Source organism: Dryas octopetala, chromosome 2 (genome assembly GCF_963921425.1).
Source record: "Dryas octopetala chromosome 2, drDryOcto1.1, whole genome shotgun sequence".
Classification (NCBI taxonomy): Eukaryota; Viridiplantae; Streptophyta; class Magnoliopsida; order Rosales; family Rosaceae; genus Dryas; species Dryas octopetala.
In genome coordinates this window covers 16,117,744-16,141,928 of record NC_141367.1, presented here as the reverse complement: position 1 = coordinate 16,141,928, position 24,185 = coordinate 16,117,744, and the positions used below count along the sequence as shown (strand labels likewise).

The 24,185-nt window shown below is 36.9% G+C and overlaps 2 protein-coding genes and 1 pseudogene across 2 annotated transcripts; 1 reads left to right on the top strand and 2 right to left on the bottom strand.

The window, feature by feature from the left end:
* The first annotated feature begins 447 nt into the window (after positions 1–447).
* Positions 448–3,157, top strand: LOC147293467 ((R)-mandelonitrile lyase 1 pseudogene; annotated as a pseudogene).
* A 1,658-nt stretch (positions 3,158–4,815) lies between these two features.
* On the bottom strand, positions 4,816–10,782 carry LOC147293466 ((R)-mandelonitrile lyase 1-like). The gene is made up of 5 exons (XM_086230631.1): positions 10,653–10,782; positions 10,217–10,353; positions 6,308–6,967; positions 5,316–6,162; positions 4,816–5,188 (listed from the first exon to the last, which is right to left on the bottom strand). The coding sequence occupies exons 2-5, from the start codon at positions 10,314–10,316 to the stop codon at positions 5,134–5,136; spliced, it is 1,662 nt and encodes a 553-aa protein (XP_086086757.1). The 5' UTR covers positions 10,317–10,353; positions 10,653–10,782; the 3' UTR covers positions 4,816–5,133.
* A 1,494-nt stretch (positions 10,783–12,276) lies between these two features.
* On the bottom strand, positions 12,277–16,264 carry LOC147293465 (uncharacterized). The gene is made up of 2 exons (XM_086231076.1): positions 14,522–16,264; positions 12,277–14,145 (listed from the first exon to the last, which is right to left on the bottom strand). Exons 1-2 carry the CDS (start codon positions 16,262–16,264, stop codon positions 12,277–12,279), a joined length of 3,612 nt encoding a protein of 1,203 aa, XP_086087202.1.
* Positions 16,265–24,185: the final 7,921 nt, after the last annotated feature.

Genomic DNA, 24,185 nt, shown 5'->3' with positions numbered 1-24,185 from the left:
TAAATATAGGGAAGAGAAATCAATTCCTGGCCTAAGAAATTAATCTGATGCCCTTGTTGGAGCAATGGAATTGATTTCCCCCTCTCGGGAAAGCATTTATTGCTTCTTTTTGAACAAAACTAACCCTGCTATTATTTTAAAATAAATAATAGATTATGATACAATTGGAAAACTGACCAAACACAGCATTTATTGCTTCAAATTCCTAATTTACCTTCCCAAACTTACTAAACACAGGAAAAGAAATTTCACATTTTCTTCCCCCTGAAAAATGCAAAGGAATTGATTTCCCAAAAAATCACGTTAAAAATTCCAACTTTCCAAGAAGTTTGAACACTTAACTCAAAACCGGACTGGTTTAAATTTTTTCAAAACGTGGGATTTTTTCATTACGAAGTCTGGTAGGGGGCTTTTAACATTTATTGTTTTGAATTTTGCAGGGAAAAACGACTATCAGATCTCAAAAACATGAAGGAATCCACAAGTGTCGCTATACTACTTTTCTTGCACCTCTTTGTCTTTAATCCTCAATCAAAGGTTCACTCGTTTGCCACTCCAACTGAACATGGTAAAGTATTTAGTTTATGTATCTTAAAGCCACCCATTCTTAATTGGTATAATGACATGAAAAATAAATTAAAAAATCAAAAAGGGAATTTCAAAATAGAGTAAGAATTAAACTTTATATTTTAGCATTGAAGGTATATATAAACAAAGCAAGCATCTTACAATATTAGAAAAGAAAATGGATTATTATTTTATATACCGTAACACGGACACATAGTGTAATCACAATTTACATATTATAATATGAGTTTATTTTATTAATACAATATCCTACAATTATAAACTCGTTGTTCACTCATTATAATATGTGGATTGGTTAAAGCATGTGTCCGTATAATGGACATACATAATATTTTTATCAAAATGAGTCATTCCACAAAAAGTTTGAAACTCAGATCAATAATGGATCAGAGAGCTCCTTCAAAAAAAGAGAGACATGTCAACCATAAGGCTGCTGTCTTGCTGCTGTATTAGGGCAAAAATCTACAATAGGTAAAACTTCCAGCAACAAATAGTAGAAAAAAAAGAAAGAGAATAAAGTTATAGAATCAAAGTTATAGAATCTACAGGTAGATCAGCCTATAACTGGTTTTGTGGGGGTGGACCGGCCTATATATCTGACCATTTTTTTATTTTGGGGCCTAAAAAAAAAGTCTTAATTATATTTTCTTTACTAAAACCTTAGTTGTAGCTAAAAGGCTAAAATTATTTTTCAGATGTTGTTCCTAAAACTATTAATTACAGGGTTTTTAGTTACAACACAGTCATGACACATTTAGCTATAAAATTTTAGAGATTAATACCATTTTGCTCCCCAGACTATTACACTTGTATCAGTTTGCTCCCCAGACTTCTAATTTGGAAAATTAAGGACTCTGACTTTTTCAATTTTGCCAATTGAGGTTATTTTGTCAATTTACACATTTTTTATCCAAATCTTTGAGGGCAAAATGGTCACTTCCAATTAGATCTTATCATTTTTTCTCTTTTATTTCTTGCTAAATTTTGCTTGATCATCTCGACATTTTAGATGAAAAATGTATAAATTGACGGAATAACCTTAATTGGCAAAATTGAAAAAGTCAGGGTCTTTAATTTTTCAAATTAGAAATCTGGGGAGCAAACTGATACATGTGTAATAGTCTGGGGAGCAAAATGACATTAATCCCAAAATTTTATGATCTTACTTACAAATTTTGTTGTGACTAACTCAGCTAATTAACTTTTTTTTTTTTTTAATGCACAGTACATTCTTCATGTATACTTAAATTTTCTTCATCCCTTCATATTTTTCAGATTTTAGCTACATGAAATTTGTGTATAATGCCACTGTTCTCCCGTCAGAAGAAGAATATGACTACATTGTAGTTGGTGGGGGAACAGCAGGCTGCCCTTTGGCGGCAACTTTATCGAAAAACTATAAGGTGCTCGTTTTGGAAAGGGGCAGTGTTCCTACTGCATATCCAAATGTGTTGAGTGAAGAAGGGTTTCTGACTAGTCTCATGCAAGAAGATGATGGTGAAACACCGGTTGAAAGGTTCACGTCAAAAGACGGAGTTTCTAATGCAAGAGGAAGGGTCCTAGGTGGGACAAGCATGATCAATGCTGGTTTCTACTCCAAAGCTGATAGAGAATTCTATGAGAAATCAGGAATTGAATGGGACATGGATATGGTTGATAAGGCATATAAGTGGGTTGAAAATTCTCTTGTCTTCCGCCCAAATTTGGCACCTTGGCAATCTATTATGAAAGAAGCATTGTTAGAGGCTCGCGTTGGTCCGGACAATGGACTTAATTTGAATCATATTCTAACATGTCATTTTCTACTCCACTCCTTAGTCTTTTTCCTAACCCATCAATTCCCATAAAATTAAACTTAAGCGTGGCACACATTTCTTCGAAATTACCAGGACCCTTGTCCCATGGTTCTCTTTGGCTGCAATCATCTTTTGACGTGAGAGTCGGTCCAAATGTCAACTTCAACTACTTTACACATCCATTGGACCTTGCTCGCTGTGTTAGTGGCGTGAAGAAGATTGGTGATTTATTGAACACAAGCTCATTGAAACCATTTAAGGCTTATGCTTTTTCGGGAACAAAAGGTTTCAACTTTTTGGGGCCATCATTACCAGTAAACCAAACAGACGATGCATCCTTTGAAGCATTTTGTCGAAGTACTGTATCCACAATTTGGCATTACCATGGAGGATGCGTTGTGGGGAAAGTGGTTGATGGTGGTTTGCGGGTCATAGGAATCAAAGCCTTACGTGTTGTGGATGGATCCACATTCAATTTTTCACCAGGGACCAATCCTCAGGCCACCCTTATGATGTTAGGCAGGTATGTTATATATATAGACTTAAATTGCAATCACAAGAAATTCATGATAATTGATTGGTTTAATGGCCGGCTTGTTCATAATGAACTTTGTGACGTATTAATTGCTGTTTTCTTCTCTTATTTTGTCTTCTTGGGCAGGTATATTGGCCTCAAGATTCTGCAAGAAAGATCAACTTGCGAGGGATGTTCTAATTGAAAATTTAACTGTAAATGTTGGATTTCTGTAAAATCCGACTATTTCGTCTCTTGGTTTATAGTATGTTTATTCCAGTAAGTTTAGTATTTCCTGTGCTGTATTTGAGGGAATAATAACTTTCAATTGTGTTATGAAAATAAGCAGCTTTAAGGTAGCTGATTGTGTGATAAAACTGTATTTATAGAAGTGTTTAGAGTATCAAAAACAAGTGTTTTTTAATGTTGAAGTATACGTTGTGGCTGTTTGTAATGAATAAACTGGACATGATGGAAAGTGTTTTTACTCATTTGTCCTTGTCATAATTTCCATGTTCATAGAGATTGTGCAACACAATTATCATATAAGCCTGCTTCAACCATCATTTTTTTTTTCTTGATGACCTTCAATCTTCACCTTAACCTAAATGAACTGTTAAATCGTATATTATAAGAAGTTTTAAGAAAAATTTGATCCAACAATTGCAAAAAAAAATCAATTAATTATATATATATATTTTTTTTTTCCCGATTCCTACATGCTTCTACAAAATTAAACCCTTAATTTGTTCATTCTTGTAATCTTGTAATCTTGGAACCTTTTACCAAGACTCCAAACCAAAACAAAAAGACAGGAAGAGAGTTTTATTAAGAGAAAGTAATCTTGATTATACAAAACATGCCTACAAATTAATGCACAATATTATTAGCTACCTTATATAGCTTGGTTTGCATGCTAGGTTTCCTTCCTCCTAAAATTTACATCCTCCTAATTACTAATCTGAGTGATAATTGTTTACAGACTCCTCAACACACTTCTTGATCTACATTGTTACAACATGACAACACCTCATATTATTGTCCTATAAGCTCCAATCTCAAAGAGAAAGGCCTTTTCCATCCAGTGGTGGAGCCAGCCCAAAAATTTAAGGTGGGCTGGAATGATGGAAAATGATTTTTTCTTCTGGATTGAGTGGGCTATATAGCAGAAATTTATTCCAAATTTTACCTAAAATACACCACAATCTGCTGAAATTGGGTGGGCTATATAGCACGGGTTAGCCACCCCTGGCTACGCCAGCCCCTGCTTCCATCCACAACCATATCATTGAATTGGCTGTGATTTTTCATAAAAAGCATATATCCCCTGTTTTACCAAATGGGATGTGTAACTAAGTTTTTTGGGAGCTTATTGGACAATACGTGGAAGTCTTTCATGTAAATGTACTTGAAAACGCTTTAGGTGCTTCTTTAGTATAAAGCTCTTATACTAAGTACGTATCAGCCCAATATGGTTCAAATCAAAAGGCTTTGGGCCTCGCACAAGAGGAGGGTCAGTATCAATGACCAAAGGACAGTGGTCTGATCCCAACATGCGGAAGTGAAGACTATTATATATCCGACCATTGTTCCAGCCACTTTGGTTGACCACTCTCCTGAAACCCCAATTTTCCCAATTATTTTTCCAGGTAAATTTTTCCCCCTTAAAGCCGATATCCAGTAGTTCAGTTGCATCCATGTATCCAGGAACAAAGCGTCACTTATTAGGCTCCCAATTCTCCCACCCTCCTTTTCATGCGGCCACAGGAATTCATTGAATTCCCCAAAACATAGCCATGGGAGCTTTTTAAGTAATTAAAGCCGATTTGTGAAAACCTCTTATCTTTTCGGCCAAGCGAAAGTTACAAAAAAGAAAAAAGCTTAAATGAAAATTGAAGTACATTGAACACAAATGAGTAAAATTGTAAAAGCACCTTCGACATCATCATGTTTATTTTAGTCATTATAAGAAGTCACAATATTTCAATACTAAAATTTAACAAACACTTAGACATATATTGCTTTTTATACTCGGTACTTTTTAAAACACATACAGTTTTAAAACAAATTTAGCTACATTATTTCAAAGTTGATTATATATTATCACGTACAACACAATTGAAATGATTATTTCCACAACAGAACAATACCAAATTGGATAAACATACCAAATTGATGAATTCGTCTTATTCTAATTAAAGACATCCAACATTTACAGTTAAAATGTTGAATTAATTATGAACGTCCTTGGGAAATTGATCTTTCTTTTAGCATCTTAAGGCCAATATACCTGCCCAAAGAACACAAAATTAGAGGGAGAAAATAAACAACAATATGTCACAGATCTCATTGTAAACAAGCCAGTAAAACCAAACAATTACCAAGAGTTTCTTGTGATTTCAATTTAATAGACATACCTGCCTAACATCATAAGGGTGGCCTGAGGGTTGGTCCCTGGTGAGTAATTGAATGTGGATCCATCAACAACACGCAATGATTTGATCCCCATAACTTGAAAATCACCATCAACTACCTTTCCCACCACGCATCCTCCATGGTAGTGCCAAATTGTGGATACTGTACTTCGACAAAATGTTTCCAAGGATTCATCATCTGTTTGGTTCACCGGTAAAGATGGCCCCAAAAAGTTGAAACCTTTCGTGCCCGTAAAAGCATTAGCCTGAAATGGTTTCAATGAGCTTGTGTTTAGTAAATCACCAATCTTCTTCATGCCACTAACACAACGAGCAAGGTCCACTGGGTGTGTAAAGTAGTTGAAGCTGACATTTGGACTGACTCTCACGTCAAAAGACGACTGCAGCCGAAGAGCACCATGCGATAAGGGTCCAGGTACTTTGGAAGAAATCACTACCACACTAAAATTTATTTTTAGCGGATTGTATGGATCGGGAAAAAGAGTAAATAGTGGAGCAGAAAATGACATGTTATATGAGATGGGCACTATGTAGAAATCTCTTGTAATTCCAGCAATCTGTTGAGTTGATGGCTCCACCGGAATTGGGGACAAAATGCTAATGGAATTACGAGGATTGTCATACATAAACTTTCCAATGTAAGGCTGTGGGTGAACAACTGGTATTTTGAGAGATGATAGGTAGGACTCTGGGCCAACACCACTAAGAAGCAGAAGTTGAGGGCTCCCAATTGCCCCAGCACTTAGAATAACCTCTCCCTTACCACGTACAAATGCCCGATGAGACCTTCCGTTAGAATCACTGTATATGATCCCTTTTGCAGACAAGCCTGCATTTGCGAATAGCTTATAATTAATAACATACTATTGGAACTAAACATGTTTGAGTCGTGTCACATTAATTGTCATACCAAATTGAAACTGACACTAAAGTATGCAAGGTCAAATGTAATTGTTAATCACAAATGAACATACTTGATTCATTTGAGGCGAAAATGATCCTCTCTACAATGGCATGAACTCCAACTCGCAAGTTGTTTGCGTTTCCTCTGTTCAGTAGTTCCACAGCTCCATGTCTCCTTCCATGTGTGTCAAATATTGAACCACCAATTTTAGTTCCGGGAATGTGATTCAAATTAAAACCATTGTCGGGACCAACGCCGGCCTCTAACAATGCTTCTTTCATTATAGATTGCCAAGGTGCCAAATTTGGGCGGAAGGCAACAGTATTTTCAACCCACTTATACGCCTTATCAACCATATCCATGTCCCATTCAATTCCTGATTTCTCATAGAATTCTCTATCAGCTTTGGAGTAGAATCCAACGTTGATCATGCTTGACCCACCTAGGACCCTGCCTCTTACATTAGAAACTCCGTCTTTTGACGTGAACCTTTCAACTGGTATTTTACCATCATCTTCTTGCAGGAGACTAGTCAGAAACCCTTCTTCACGTAACACATTTGGATATGCAGTAGGAACACTGCCCCTCTCCAGAACAAGCACTGAGTATTTTTTTGATAAAGTTGCCGCCAATGGGCAGCCTGCTGTTCCCCCACCAACTACAATGTAATCATATTCTTCTTCTGACGGTAGATCAGTGGCATTATAAACAAATTTCATGTAGCTAAAATCTGAAAAAATATGAAGAGAGGAAGGAAACTTTAAGTATATATACATTAAGAACTGTGCAACCACTACAAAAAAAAAAAAAAAAAAAAAGGTTAGTCACAACAAAATTTGTAAGTAAGAATAAAATTTTATAGCTAAATGTAAAATCACTAAGTGTCATGATTGTGTTGTAACTAAAAACCCTGTAATTAAAAGTTCTAATGACAACTGTCGTGGCTAAATATGCTAGTTTAACAACATCTGCAACATCTGCGACTAAAAGTTTTAGCTACAACTATATTTTCTAATTCCCGAAAAAAAAAAAAAAAAAAGTTCTAATAGGCCGGCCCACCTCCAAAAAACAGTTATAGGCTGGTCTATGCGCTTGGCAAGGAACCCAAACGCACGTCGTTTGCAACAGTGACTATAAAATGATGCATAAAAAATTGATGTTTACAGATATACCTTATGTATTTTCTTACATAAAATGTAAGAATTTATAAACCAGCCATCATAAAACTCAAAAATTCAAGTTTGTGAGGTCACATTCCCCCTAATTTTAACAGTAACATTAATGACATGTTACTGCAGAGTTACTGTCGAATAGTAATTATCGGCTCAGTACAATGCCTCATGTTTATTCAGCTTCTCCTTATTTTGTCAATTCCAACATCTCCTTTTTAAATCATGGGCTTAATTGTCATTTTGTGACCTTTTTAACATTCCAAAACAAGTGGGGGTTGATTTAACATTTTTTATTTATCACTGGATTGATTTAACATTAAAGAGTGTAGAATGAACTTATTTATCATTTACTGATATATTTATTACTAGATGTATATTTAGGGGGGTGTCCCCAACTTGGATTTTATTTGGATTTTAAAAGTTCAATGAAATCTAGGTATCTTCAACTCAAATTTTAATGAATTCCAATGAAATTCAGGTGTCTTAAAAAATTCATAGATTTAGTTAAGGATTTGGATGTATTTGGATGCATTTTTTATACATAACAAATTTTAGCCAATTCTCCTTAGATTTTGATGGACAATCATTTTTCATTTGGTAGCTTAATACTATTTTTGCAGTAATAGTTGATTTTTCTATTGCAATTTATTTCATCCTAGCGTACGTACTGTGATTCTCTTCCTTACAACTAAAGCCTATTATAGTTGCTGCCTAACCCACAAAAACTTAAATAGTGACATGTGTGAGTACCATATTCAATTTAGAGATAATTAGACTTAGATCTTTTAGAAAAACAGTTTTTAGATGGAGACCGAGAGTGTTTTAAAATTTATAAGAAATCATTTTAATTCATAATAATTTATAAGAAAATCATTTTAATTCATAATAAAGTCCTTTTAATTTTTAAGAAAATCATTTTAATTCATAATAAAGTCTTTTCCCAATTTCAAGGATAATTCCCCTCCTTGGGTGTAGAGTGGGCTTTGTAGAGGCTGCATGTTATGTTTTAACTTCGAGCCCAAATCTTGAAGTTAAAACCTAACATAAAGCTGTCAAAGAAGAAAAATAAAAGGATTTAATTAAAAACTCTAAATCACTACCAGTCTGAGTTTAAAAAAGACTAATAAAATGGACTAAACTCTAAGTCTCTTTTAAATTTATACAGTCATGCTGACAACAGGTTGCCTATTCACAATTTATTAGTTCTTTAACTATTCTATTATTCTAAATAATATACATTTAATTAAATATGAATTCAATTATTTATGAATTTTGTCCAATATTTTGGCATGATTAATATTGGAAAAATCTGAAACTGTCAATGATGCTGAACACTAAACAAACTTTCCTACTCACATCAAACAATTATTCCAAAATACCATAAAATATAAGAGGAATATGAAATTTTATATATGTTCCACACCAAATATACAAGTATTGCTGCTTGCATAATTGTTAGAAATGAAGGGAAAATTTTAGATAAAAGATTTTAATTTTACCCCATGTTCTTATTTAGGATATAAATTTAATGTCGTGTTAATTAAGGATTACGACTTTCATTTTGTGTCAAGTAAGAACTTTTTACTAATGATGTTACATTTTTTGTTAAAAATTGGTCACATGCACGCATATAACCAATTTTTAAGGACACTATTGTCTATTTACTTAAAAAATAATTAAAAAAATGAATTAAACAAAAAGTTATAGTGAAATGGGGTTGACATAGATGGCCTAATTGGCCGAGGACAATAGCTCATTCCTACAATCCTACACACCCGAATTTAAACCCTCCTCATCCCCCTCTCCTGTCCTAAAAAAAAAATTATAAAATTAAACAAATAAAACAAAAAGAATAAACAGAAGGAATCAAACAAAGAAAACAGACAAAACGAAAAAAAAAACAAAATGGATCTAGAAACTTCCCCACCTACCACCCCCGACCCTCCTCCTGCCTTCACCTCCCTCCCCATCTCCGACCACCGGAAGGCGACCCCTGCCGGCAACCCTCCACCCCACCCCACCCCATCTCCGTCCCATCTCTCTCTCTCTCTCTCTCTCTCTCTCTCTCTCTCACTCTCTTTCTGAATTCTGAGCCAACCCAGTCGGAGTCAGTGTGGGTCGAAACTGAGCCCGTCAAGGCTGGAAAGACTTAGTGGGTGAAGCCACGGGGAGCTTTGTTGTTATCGTTGTTTGGGGAAAAGGAGGGCGATGGTGAGGATTCTGCTGCAGTTTCAAAGTGGTTGGGAATTTAAAGCTGCAGTTTCAAAGAGCCGAGTAAGCAATGAGAAATTTAAGGTAAAGATGGTTTCTTTTGGTGATTTGATTGATCTTGTTTGTGTACTATGTTAATTTGGTTGCTGAGAAACTCAATGACCCTTTCTGTTCTTGTACTGTAGTATTATGGTTTTTTTTTTTTTTAATTTTTTTTTTTTAGAGAAACGTATTATGGTATTGTTGAGGGAGAGTTGCCACTTTGTCGTGTAACTCAAATGTTGTATAATTATAAAAAATAAAACTAAAAAGTCCTATAAATTAATACTTTTCATGTCATTATTTGGTGGAACTACTAAATTTAAGGTGCATTAATTATGGAATAATCATATACTTACTATATTTTTATACTATATTTTTATACCATTTTACGTGTCATTATTTTACTAGACAAATTTTTTTTTTATTTTTTTGAATTTTTGATTTTATTTTTTAGTGTCCAATATATGAATGTTATATAAGTTGCCACATAGAAATTGTGGTATAAAAATATGGGATGTTTAGCACTACTCTTAGTTATGCAAAAAGTAATTTACCATGATCAGATGAAGTGGCGAACGAGTGAACCTTTGATTGAGGATTGAAGACAAAAAGGTGCAAGAACAGTAGCATAGTAGCAATTGTTGATTTCTCCATGTTTTTGAAGCCACAGAGCTGGATAAACAATTTTTCCCTGAAAAATTGAAAAACACTTTCATGTCCAAGGGTAAGAAATAAGATATCAGGAAGGACTGAGACTCTTGTTTGGAAAAGCTATGGACAAGCACCAGAGTACCAAACAAAATAAAATTCTTCTTGTGGCAGACCACAATGTGTACTTCCTACCATTTAAGAAGATCGAAAATGAATTAAATCTGTAGAGATATAAATTAACAAGAGATCACATGCATATAAAAGAGTAGGAAACTCTTTTTGATTATGGACCACATCTGATCGAGATCAAAAGCAAATAAACAATTAGTACGAGTATACCTTAGACCAAATTAAACAGTACGTATGGTATAGAACTCCTTGGTCCTTACAAACAACAAGACCTTATATATAGAGGCCAAAGAGCTGCAAAAGAGATAAGAGTTGTTGCTGAATATCCAAGGGCTCTGAGTTGTTCTCTAAAATTTTAGAGATAATTAAGGTCTGTGCCTATTCTTAGTCATCTGGTGTTAATAATTGTCAAACCTCTTAGTCAACTGGTGCTGCATATTTATATATGGAAAAATTATGCCTGATGTCTCCCGATTATTCAAAGTGTCAATCCTTCAATAATGACTTTTAATTTAATTAGCAACGTGCATGACTAATGTGATAAAACGACAGATAGTCATGACCAATTATTCAAAATATCAATCCGTCAATAATGACTTTTAATTTAATTAGCAACGTGCATGACTAATGTGGTAAAACGACAGATAGTCATGATCGGGATGTGGGAACTGTCACCACGGATCTACATCTCATATTGTCAATTCTAACATACTATATATATACAAAAATTCTTTAAAACTAAATGGTTAGTAAGCTAATATAAAGCTAATCATCCTGTTGGGCTCACTGCACAATATAATCTCAAAATCCGAATCGTCAATTTTGTAAGCCCTACTTCAATATCGTCAAGAATGAATCCAAGAATTTAAAATAGAGTGGGCTGAACTTTAAGACTACCAAAATATATTTGGGCAACATATCATTTTTTTTTATAACATTTCCCAAATTCAAATAGGGTGCCCCTTTTCAAACCCAACTTTTTAATTATTAGCTCAAACAGTTTAATGATTTATTATTTTATAATTTATCCTAATATAAATTGACTATTTAAGATAAATATTTAAATAAAAAATTAAATAACCAACTAGCCCCATGGAGATCGAAGGGATATGGAGATGATTGTCCTAAATCTCATCAATAGCTTTCCAGATAGGCATGTACTGGGATTTTTTTACTTTTCAGTTCTTCTTTAATGGTCTCCTTCACTTGATCCATGGTTTCATATATGTACCCCACAAGTGGCTTATCAGCCTCAAAGATCAAATTTAGAACACGGACCAGCGGCATAGATGCTTTCAAGACCGTCTGAGCTCCAGTCCAGAAAGACTGATCCTCCACCATATCCATTACCCTCTTAATTGCCCTCCGCCCTTGAAGCCCAGATTGACTGTTTCCACTGGGATGAGGAAAACATGTCTTTTAATTTCTGCTTCTCTGATACAATATTCTCTAAAGTCATAAAGGGCATTGCTGACCTTATCTTGGAGGGCTTAATTAGGTCACTACCAACAGTATGTTTCTTCAAAAGCTCCCAAACTGTTCCATGTCCATGAATGAACTTTGTAATAGTCTTGGCTTTGTCTAATATTTCTCTATTGGAGCCAATCATCCCAATATTCTTCTCTAACATCAGCTCAATGCAATGAGAAGCACTCACTGCCCAAAACACTCATTTGCACCTATTGGAGGTGGTGGTGACGGTGATGGTGTCGTTGGTTGGTGTTGGGTGTGTGTTTGATTTTTTTTTTGGTCAATGGGTGAGTGTTTGTTAGGTGTATATTCGTTGGGTGTGTGTTTTTTTTTTTTTTTGAGAGAAGAAGGCTGTAAATTTTATTCAAGTTGCATCATTATGCAGAATTACAGCAAGCCAATTTGGCCAGTTATTAAGACTAATAAGAGAGCCAACATGAGAGACAGCATACTTGGCAAGGTGATGTGCTGCATTGTTGCTGGTTCGTCGGCAGTGGCAACAGGTTGTCGATGCGAAGCCCATTAAAAGGAGTTTGACATCCTCAACAAGGACCCCATCAGTTGCCAGGCAGCTAGAAGGTTCATTGATGCAGTTCACTGCATCCAGTGCATCCATTTCCAAAACAATATGGTGAAGACCAAGATCTGAAGCAAGTTGCAGCCCCATGATAGCCGCCATGAGTTCAGCTTCGCGTGGCGAATGGGTGCCAGGGATATGCTTGGAAGCAGCGAGAAGGGCCTCCCCACAGCTGTCCCGAACCACCACCCCCAGACCACACGCCCGAGTTCGTGTAGAAACACCTGCATCCACATTGATCTTAAAAACACCCTCCGCAGGCTTCTGCCCTTTTTCCACAGGTCTGTTCATCATGGGGCTCGGTTGGAGGCGAAGCCAAGCCTCTTTGTATTCAGTAGCAAAAGTAATCATGCGGGTATACTGATGCAATCCATCTCCAACCACGCCAGTATGCACAAAATCATTCCTCATATTCCAAACGCCCCAACAGATAAACGCAAATTCCTCCTGCTCGGCTTTGGAGAGAACAAGTAGAATTGAGTGGAAAAAATCAGTGAAGGTTCCCTCCCTGTACCAGCGCACTAGCTCACCAAGAACAGAGCAGTGCCAAACATTTTTTGCAGCACTGCATCCCCAAACAGCATGAAGGACCGTCTCTGGTTTTTTCCAACACCGAGGACAGACAGGCCGAGGGATGATCTTGCGATTGAAGAGATTGACATTACATGGAAGGATTTCTTGGCAGCAGCGCCAGAGGAAGAGTTTGATCTTGCCCGGGATTCTCAAATTCCATAAAGTGCGCCAGAGTTGCTGATTGGGCCGATGAGAGGAGCAGCTGGGGAGGGTCGAAATGGTCGCCGAATTCATGGCAAGCCAGTACCCACTCTTAACGCTGCAAAGCCCATTTTTAGTATAATGCCAGATTTGTCGGTCAGGGTGATGCAAACTGCCAAGGGGAATACTAGCAATTATGTCGGCTTCCTCCATCGAAAAATAGTTGTAAAGCATCTCATTGTTCCAGACACCTGACGGAGTGATGAGGTCGTTGACCAAACAGTCAGTGGGAAGGGGCCGTGGAGATTGCACCGAAAGAGTGACAGGTGTTGGAAGCCATTTGTCATGATATACCTTGATGTTGCACCCATTACCAACACGCCACCTGATGCCATCCTTTAACAGACCACGGGCCCAAATGAGAGACCTCCAAATAAGTGAGGGTCGCTGGCCAATGGTGGCATTCATAAAAGAGCCGTGAGGGAAATATCTGCTTCTCAAAACCCGGCTGGCCAGAGAATCAGGGGAGTGCACGAGACGCCAGCCCTGCTTGGCAATGAGGGCTTTATTAAAATACTCAAAGTTTCGGAAGCCCAAACCCCCATCCAATTTGGAGGTGCACAATTTCTCCCATCGTAGCCAATGTATACCATTCCCCTTTACACCACTACTCCACCAAAACCGAAAGAACATCGCACGAATCTCCTTACAGACACCCTTGGGCATGCGAAAAACACTCATATAATAGGTAGGAATAGCCTGAACCACTGCCTTCAGTAAAACTTCCTTCCCCGCCTTAGAGAGAAACTTTTCTTTCCAGCCACTTAATTTCCTCCAGATACGCTCCTTTACTGATTGGAAAATGATCTTTCGCTCTCGCCCCGCCACACTGGGGAGGCCAAGATATTTTTCATGACATTCCACTTTCGGCACCCCCAGAACCTGAGAGATAATAGTGGAAATTAAATGGTCAGTATTTTTGCTGAAACACACCGCTGATTTAGAGAAATTCACCAATTGGCCAGACACTTCGGCATAGATATTGAGCATGGATTTTATCGCCCAGGCACTTCCTGGTGTGGCCTCAAGAAAAGAGTAAGCTATCATCTGCATAGAATAAATGTGTCAGTTCTGGGGCATTGGGGGCAACTTTCACTCCTTTTATCACTCCCTGGCGGTCTGCATTATTAAGCAGGGTGGTAAAGCCTTCAGCGCACAAGAGGAAGAGATATGGGGATAGAGGGCATCCCTGCCGTAGCCCCCTTTGAGGTAAAATATTCCCCAGCGGGGCACCCCGCCAAAGGACTGAGAAACTCACCGTTGTCAAGCAATCCATAATCAGAGAGATCCATTTTTCATGAAAACCCAGTTTTTCCATTAGCGCCCGTAAGAATTCCCATTCCACACGATCATACGCCTTAGCCATATCCAGCTTTAGGGCCATTTTCGGGGTGCCATCCGCAGGCAAGGTCTTAATTGCATGGGTCGTCTCAAAAGCCACAAGAACATTATCCAGAATCAGGCGCCCCGGGACAAAAGCACTTTGGTTTTCCGAAATGAGTTGGGGGAGGATTTGCTTTAGTCTATTGGCAAGAGTCTTGGCGACCAACTTATAAAGAACGGTGCATAGGCTGATAGGCCGAAAATCACCCACATTTTGAGGAAGAGCCACCTTCGGGATAAGGGCCAAGAGAGTGTGGTTGACACTGCGGACACTCTCGTGCCCATTTAGAATTTTGAGACAGAAGTCCGCAACCTCATCACCTACAATTGACCAGTATTTTTGATAAAAAATCGCAGGCATCCCGTCAAAACCCGGGGCTTTGGTGGGGTACATTTGCTTCAATGCAGCTTCAATTTCCACACGAGTGAACGCCCGGATAAGATTGTTATTTTGTTCAGTCGTCACTTTGGGCTCCACTAAAGAAAGAATTCTGTCCATATCCACCCCACCGGTACTGGTGAATAAATTAGTAAAGAAATCACAGAAAAGAGCCCCCAGCTGAGCATTGTCGGTGACCCACACCTGTTGATTATTATACAAACCTGCAATATAATTTCGCTGCCCCCGCTCTTTTGCTGATTCATGGAAAAACCGTGAATTCCTATCCCCCTCCTGTAGCCATTTAATTCGCGACCGTTGCTTCCAATAAATTTCATCGGTTTCAATTAGAGATTCAAGTTCTCGTGTGATCTCCTTTTTGCGAGAAGGATCTTCGTTGGGTTGAGGGAATTTCTTTAGTTGTTCAAGCTCAAGTTGTAGCCTTTTAATTTGTATCCGTCGCCCCCCATAGAGCCTCGAGCTCCATTTTTTAAGTTGTAACGCACAGTGATGCAGGCCTTGTGGCACCGAGCTGCTGCGTGGGAGAGAGAAATTCCAGGCATCACGGATGACCTCTTCACAGCCCTCCTCTAAACACCACCGCTGCTCAAAATGGAAGCGTCGGGGAGGAAGCCCCCTAGTCGAAGTGCACTGTGATTGCACCTCAACAAGAATAGGTAGATGATCGGAACCAGGAATCTGAAGATGATGCTCCATAATATACTCAAAATAATTCCGGAAACTGGAGTTAACCACACAGCGATCAAGGCGTTCCCGAAGACAAAGTTCCCCATTCTGATATCGCTCCCAAGTGAATAAATCGCCAGCAACACTGACCTCTGATAAACCACACTCTAGGAGCACATCCCGGAAGGCCCCCATTTGCCCTGGGGGTCTCACCAAGCCACCAATTTTTTCTGAGTCAGTCACAATTTCATTAAAATCCCCAAAAACCATCCAAGGACCCGTCCTCATCCCATGCAGTCGTCTCAGCAACTCCCACGAATGATGTCTATGATTAGTCACCGGGTTCCCATAAAAGCCAGTGAGACGAAAAGTGGAGCCAGATGGTTGTTCAATAAACATGTCAATATGACCCACGGAATAAGACATGAGGTTAAGATGCCAGCCATGCCGCCACAACATAATTAGACCACCACCCAGCCCCCGTCGTCCCACACGCATAGCACCTTTCAGTCCCAAAAAAATTGGAAGCTTTTCCATTTGTAACTCCGTCATTTTTGTCTCCATTAAAAAAAATGACGTCCGGCATATTAACTCTCAAGACGTGCTTGAGAGAGGCGAATGTTCGAGGATGCCGGAGACCTCGAACATTCCAGCTTAAGAGTTTCATTGCTTGTGGTGGGCCGGCTGTCCCGGTCCCACCACTTTGCTCCTAGGCGAGCCTGCTATAATTCCGGTATCAACAGACGGTTGGAGAGAGCGACCCTTCTTATGTGACCCCACCATCATGTCTCTTTCCCCATGCATATCTTTCCTTTTACCCCCCAAGACACTAGCCGCCTCATAATCCATAGAAGCTGGACTGGAATCATTCTTGTCTTTTCTTTGTCGGGGCCCAGGTTTGGCCTTAGAATGTTGCTTCCGAGGAGTCGCCCCATGCAAAGTGTCACGCATAAGATTCCCCAGGTCCTGAACTTGTACCTGGGAGGGCGAGTTCCGTGTCGCCAAGGCTTGTTGCGGTTCCTTAGAGGTGATTAGGGGTGCAAGGTTGAAAATATCTTTTTCCACACTCTGGGTTAAGCTCTCAGAGGTCTCAATTTGAGTTAACAACAACTCCGTGCCCAACGACGTAGAAGAGCCCCCCTCTCTCTCCGTTCGTTTTCCCCCTGGTGGTGCCCCAATGAGGTCTACATCGACCATCGGACCTCTTACGTCCTCCTCCTCATGTCGCATTTGCTTTCCCTCAGTTTTCTTAAAAGCGTCTATCCGTTTCAGCCGTGCAGCCTCTTCCTGCTGTCTCCTTTGTTCCCCAATAGCAGCAAGCTCCTCCCGAGACACACGTGTTTGTTGTGTCACTTTAAAAGCTGGTATAATGGATCCCTGGTTGCCAATCAATTGGACCGTGTGTTCTTCTCTTTCGTCCTCAGCCTCCTGCCCGCTGGCCTCAACAGGGCGATACTTTGTAAATGCTGGTTCCGCTTTCAGCCAACTCCCCCATTGCTTTCCGGGGTCGGCACGGTCAGAATCCGTGGTACAATCACACTGTTTGAAATTGTGTCCAATCCTTCCACAAACATAACAGAAGATTGGAAGCCGTTCGTAGAGCAGTTGTATTCCAACCCTTTCCCCATCTTCCAGAGTTAGTCTTTTAATCCGAGGTAGTGGTTTCGTGGTGTCGAGTCGCACCCGAATACGAAGAAACTGCCCTACCAAGTGGTGCTCATATCCTCCCCCAACTTCCAGACACGTCCCCAGGCCATTCCCGATCAGCATCCCCACTTCCTCCGTCATATATAATAGTGGCACATTGTGTGCTTGAACCCAGAAATCGGCATGTATCAAAGCCATAGCATTCGGGGCAACTGTACCATTAGGTTCCTCCAAAACAACCAAAGCTTTGTCAAAAGTCCAAGGGGCTTGATTAATGACCCGTTGCTTATCCCCCTCGGAAGAAAAGGTGAAGAGAAACAGGTTTGGTCCAAGGTCTTTTGCGGAAACATTCCTCGTAGTGTCCCAGAGTTTCAGCATCGTGTTTTTGAAGGCAGGCCGATTGAAGCTCTTGGGTGTTAGGACCTTCGCCACCAAGCTCTTCCGGAGAACCTCTTTGTTAACTTCCGCCCCCAGCTTGCGAATCGGAATCTCCTCCTCTTCCCCTTCAATCAGAGTTAAACGTTTGGAGAAGGCAGACTCAATGGAATCCATGGCACTGATCTCCCCGATGACCAAGAACAGGTTGGGTTCAGAACTTAACACTGAAAAGCCGCCGCCGGAGGGAACAAAAACTGGCACAAGGAGCCAGGAAACCCTAACGTGAAGTTAGGTTGAAAAAACTCCTACAAAAGCGGGAGGAGAGCCGCTACGTACGTGACTCATATGGGACAGTTGTATTTGATCGATATAATACTAACCCGTTGGGTGTGTGTTTGTTAGGTGTATATTCGTTGGGAGTGTGTTTGTTAGGTGTATTAATTAGAATTGATCGATAGGTGTTACTTTGAGTTTAGTTGTTGGGTTTTAGTAATTAAGGGTAGTTTAGGAAATGATGTTAGGTGTACCAATAAATTTTAATATTTTTAAAAATAAATGTGGGTGTAAAGAATATGTTAGAGTTATTAATTAAAAAATTGGGTCCAAATAGCGACACTCATATATTAATAAATAACAAAAAATATAGCTACTTAAGTTGTTTCCTACAATTCTTCATAATATAAAAATTATTAATAACATAATCATAACTAATAGTATCAATAAGATCTTTTTCAATGTCGGCGGGCTGGGGGCAGCAACTCACGAGCAGAAGAAGAACTGAAGTCTAAAGAAGTCAAGGGGCTGTGCGTCCGTGCCTGGTCATAAGGCTGGTTTTAGTTTACTCATTGGGCTATTGCCTTATTGCCTTATTGGGCTATTGTTGTCGTAAGGCTGAACTAAATATACTACCAACAGCTTACTCCAGCCCCTTAATAGGTCTGTGCATGTATATCGTATTGCCCAACATAAAAAAAAACATATTGTATGCATAAAAGTTTTTGTCGGTATAGCCTTCGTTGAATGATCATGAAAGCATGATATTGTCAATCAGCTGTGAAACAAAACAGTTTAGTATTTGTTGAACTATGTTTTCAGAGTGCTCTGACTTTAACAATTAGTATTAAATTGTTTAGTAAATTTTAATGTGAACGTGTTGTGACTATGTATAATAAATAAATTTTAGAGGAAATTACAGATTTAGTCCACTTATTTTATAGCTAGTTCAGTTTTGCTCCATAATTTTTGTTAAGTTCAATTTTGGTCTACTTATTATCTAACTTGTTCGGTTTTGGTCCATTCCGTCTATTTCAGATAGATATCATTAATTTGAGGGGAAAATATGTAATTTTCTCATAAAAAATTATAAAATAAAATAAAAGAAACAAAAATAAATTTAAAAATTAAAACAAACCACCATCTTCCCCAGCCCAGCCACCACCTTCTTCCCCTCCCAAACCAGCCCCTCTTCCCTCTCTCTCTCTCTCTCTCTCTCTCTCTCTCTCTCTCTCTCTCTCTCTCTCCTTGTTGTTACCATTAGGGAGGGCCCACTATTTTTTTATTCTATACTGTAAATTTGACATTAACCAAAATTGTGTATTTATTGATAACAGTTAGATTACTAAACAACTTTCTGATTTTATTGATAGATTACTAAATGTTTATACCCCATTTTAAAACGTGCTACATGGCACTAGTGTTGAGCCCTAAACTCAAGCCCAGTTCAAGATTTAAAGTCCAGACAAGCAAGGATGGCTCTAATAGCCCATTCTCTTGACACACTGACATATGTGAGACTATAGCTCTGCTACCTCTTGTTTGTTGTTTTCTTGTGTTTTGTGTTTTTTTTAGAGTTTATTTAATGCTTGTATTCAGTTCCATTTAAGATGTATTTTTTGCCTATATTTCCGAGTTTAATCAAGTTGAGATCTAGTTTCTTTACATTAATTACTAGCAATTTATTACTTCTCTTTAGTTATCATCAGTTTATCATGATTCTCCATTCATACTCATGGCTAGATTTGTGGTAAGAACTACCATCTTGTATCAGCCAAATATGAATGCAATTAGATTTACTTCTTTTTTTTCAAGATATATTGTTTTTACTTGAGCCCTTTTACTATTAGTCCAACGGGTCACGTATTTGACTTCACGAACACCATAACTATTAGAACTGAGCACTAAAGTCCTGGAATGCCCAGGCAAGATTAGAGAACCCTAGCTGAGTTGGTTTCTCTTGGCTAACAATCATTTGATTTCCTTTTATTTTATTTTTATTTCCTTGTTGTTATTTTGTAATCGTCCAAGTATGAACATTACTTGGTGGCACGCCTGAATAAAAAATAAAAAAAACCAATGAAATGGAATGAATCCTAGCTGGGACACATGGCTAGCTAGAGGCTTTTTCATCTCGAGCACTAAACAATTTTTCAATTTTGTGTAGAGATAATATTTAAGACATGACATAGAAAATGAACAGTTTTGAACATAAGATTACATTGCAGAATGACCAAGATATGAGAAAAGATAGAAGAGGAAAGAGATATGATATCCACATGTGTATAATAATTCATGACAAAGCGATTATCTATAGCTTACTTAGATTAGGCTCTACCCTATTCCATATAGGTTCAGTGAATGGGTTAGGCTTTTATTTATTTTATGCTTGGTCCATTAAATAAAATATTTTAAGGTCCACTGATTTTAGAAACTAAATTTTAATAATTTTTTAATTTAAATACCAAAATTTAATAGTATTTTCTATTAGGTACTAGTTGAAAAGTAAAAAAAATAATAATACAATAAATGGTACTATAATTCACAAATATTACATCACAAGACACTACAATAAAAAATATAAAACATAACCAACCACCTACCTTCATGGCCGGCCGCCAGCCACACAGAAAATCAATTTGGTATACAAAGGATTCAAACCCATCTCAAGTAAAAGGAAGAGACACCTCCCACCAGTACACTAGTTATTATTTTATGTTAAAGCACTACTTTGACATCTATTTATACTATATTGTAGTACAATTAAAAAAAAAAAATTCAATACTTAATTGTAACTGTCTCACAATTAACTGTACTATACTTAACTGCGATTGTCTCACAATTTAGTTGTGATTGTTGAAAAAAACACTTCCTATCACCACACTAGTAATTATTTTGTGTAAAATTCTTACTTTGACCTTTATTTATACTACAATGTAGTATAAATTCTTTAAAAAAATTTAATCTAGTCACAACTTAACTGTGATTATCTCACAATTTAGTTGCGACTATCTTGTAGTCACAACTAACTCTGAAGTTGTGACTGTTACAATTTAGTTGTGATTCAGAATATTTTTTCACGCATATTTAAAAAGGTATATTTATTTTCAATTTCAGTTTACTTTTTTATTCATATGTTGCTCTAGTGGCATGTTGAGCAACATATGTAGTGGCCCGGTCATGGTGTAGTTGAGTATTTACTGTAAAACACAATTGTATATTTCAAAAAAGGCTAGAACCTACCTATATATCCTTTGTTGTATACAACATATGAGACATACTCACAAGCATTTACACTTCTTTAGTTTGTATTAGAGTAAAACTTTTGATTGGTTTATGGAAGAGGTGATGTGCGGTGCGGTGTGTTTTTGGTGTGTGTTAACTTTCATCCTTAGGGAGGAAACCTTGTGAGTGGCTGGGGTTAAGTGAGAGGGCGGTGGAAGAGGTGTGTGTGAATAGTTTTTCATATACTCTATGTTTTTCTTAAACTTTGATTTTGGTGATCATTTCTGGTTTTGGTGAGGTTTATATAATTGTTAGAGATCTTTTTAGGAGCACAAGCACCAAAGCAATTAGAGGAGAAGTGAAGGAGAATTCGGTTGGGTGTAGAGAATAATTTCAATTTTGGGATTTGTGTTCTTGATTTTAATTTTGAATTTTAGATTATTTTGAGGTTGGGTAATGGATTGGGAGGTTTCAAACATGTTTCTAGTAGCCTAAGAAACCGATTTGGGGTGTTGTAATTCAAAGAAACTGAAGTTGGAGGAAGTTTGGGAAATCTAGAAATTTTATGGGGAAGTTGACAAGTAAAAAGTATTAATATAAGTGCATCTTATTTGTTAAAATATAAATAAATAAACAAATCAAAGTACTACAAAAAAAATGGATTAAATAATAAAGGGCTATTTACAAAAAAAAATCAATAAAACATTTCAAAATTAAAAATCGGTCAATGAATAATTTTGAAATCCCAAAATAGTCACCATTAACCTATTTGTAATAAATGAGATTATGCATTTTACAAAAGAGGACATAACAAAAACTATAAATTACAACTACTGCCACTAATATCACTAATTAACGTATGAAAATTTTAATAAATTACAAAAAGGTCAATCAATGCTTACCCATTGATGATGTCAACAATATATCCTAATTTTGAAAATTACAAAAAGGTTAATCAATGCTTACTCATCGATGATGTCAACAATATATCATAATTTTAAAAATTACAAAAATGTCAATAACTAACCAGAAGCTGACACATGTCTAAAGCAAAGGTCAACAACAATTTTTCTTCCCTTTCTCCTTTTTTTATCTACAGTAACGTGTAACTTTTTTTTTTTTCCCTTTCTCCTTTTCTTACTTGCAGCAACGTGTAATTTTTTTTTCTCATTTCTCCTCTTTTTATTTGCAGGAACATGTAAGATTTTTTTTTTCTCTGTTATTTTTTAACTTGCAGCAACGTGTAATGGTTTTTTTTTTTTCTCCTTTTTTTCCTTGCATCTTGGGTTTAAAATGTACATATTAGACACTATTTTTTAATTGAAAACTGTCGCATAGTTACCGATTTTAAATTGAAAATTGTCGCATAGTTTCAAAAACATATTAGAGGCAGTGTCTAATATGCCAATTTTAATTTGGAAATTGTCACACAGTTTCAGAAATATATTGATAGTGTCTAATATGCCGATTTTAAATTGGAATTGTCACACAGTTTCGAAAACATATTAGACACTGTATGACAGTCACTTATTCGAAATCAATAATTATGTGAGAGATACTGAAAATCAGTATATGTAAAACCTAAACAAATACTGTCACACAGATACTAAAACTGATAATGTCAAACATATACTAAACAAATACTGTCATACATATACTGAAATAGATATTATCACACAAATACTGAAATTAGTATAGATATTGTCACACAGATACTAAAAATCAGTATAAATATTGTCACACAGATACTGAAACAGATATTGTCACACAGATACTATGCGACAATCACTTATTCGAAATCAATAATTGTGTGACAATCACCTATTCAAAAGTGCTTATTATGTTGTTGTGATTTTAGATAGATTAAAGATTAGAAAATTTGGACACCCCAATTTTATATAGGAGACATTTGTCAACTTATCATTTTAGTGCATAAAACTTCAAGCAAAAATTCAATGGGTATTGTTGACTTCACAAAGGGATATTTTACTAATTGCGATCCAAATTAGTTAATTAACATCAATTTTAGCCACTGTCAAACAATATGCATATTAGACACTGTCAGACAATGTGCATATTAGACATTGTCAAACAGTGTGCATATTAGACACTGTCAGACAACTAGTGTGCATATTAAACGTTGTCAGACAGTGTCTAATATGCCGATTTTAAATTGGAAATTGTCGCACAGTTTCGGAAACATGTTAAACACTAACAAGAAATTGGATATTGGAAATTGTAAAAACCTAAACATATACTGAAACTGACACTGTCACACTGATACTGAAACAGACAGTGTCACACATATACAGAAACATACATTATCACACAGATACAGATGCTGAAATAGACACTGTCACATAGATACTGAAACATATGGCAACCAAGAGAAAACAAAATAATATTAGGTCCATTGATTTTAACTACTAAATTTCAATAACTTTTTAGTTTATGTACCAAAATTAAATAGCATTTTAGATTAGGTACTAGTTGAAAGTCAAACAAATTAATAAAATAAAAAGTATTAGAAATTACAAATATTACATCACATGCCACTACAATAAAAAAATAAAAAAATATTACATCACAAATATTACATTAATTTATACTATATTGTATTAAAAAAAAAAAAATCAATCCAGTCACAACTTAACTGTGACTGTCTTGGTAAATTAAAAGAGACAACTTACACCACTATACTATATATTATTTTGAGTAAAAGTATTGTTTTGACCTCTATTTATACTATAATGTAGTATAATTTCTCTAAAAAAATTTAATTAAGTCATAACTTAACTGTGACTGTCTCACAATTTAGATATGACTGTCGTTCAGTGACAACTAAATTTGAAATTGTGAGTGTCGTACAGTCACAACTAAATGTGAAGTTGAGACTACATTAGCAAATTTTCAAGATCATATAAAAGCCTCAAGGGCAATTTTGTCAAAA

Excerpts from the sequence above, each read along its gene's own strand:
- LOC147293466 (XM_086230631.1), bottom strand. The coding sequence starts at position 10,316 with ATGGAGAAATCAACAATTGCTACTATGCTACTGTTCTTGCACCTTTTT. Across the intron at positions 6,163-6,307 it reads TTTCGCCTCAAATGAATCAA|GCTTGTCTGCAAAAGGGATC; the intron begins GTATGTTCATTT and ends TCGCAAATGCAG. Across the intron at positions 5,189-5,315 it reads ACCCTTATGATGTTAGGCAG|GTATATTGGCCTTAAGATGC; the intron begins GTATGTCTATTA and ends TTCTTTGGGCAG.
- LOC147293465 (XM_086231076.1), bottom strand. The coding sequence starts at position 16,264 with ATGACGGAGTTACAAATGGAAAAGCTTCCAATTTTTTTGGGACTGAAA. Across the intron at positions 14,146-14,521 it reads TTATGGATTGCTTGACAACG|GTTCTGGGGGTGCCGAAAGT; the intron begins GTGAGTTTCTCA and ends ATTATCTCTCAG.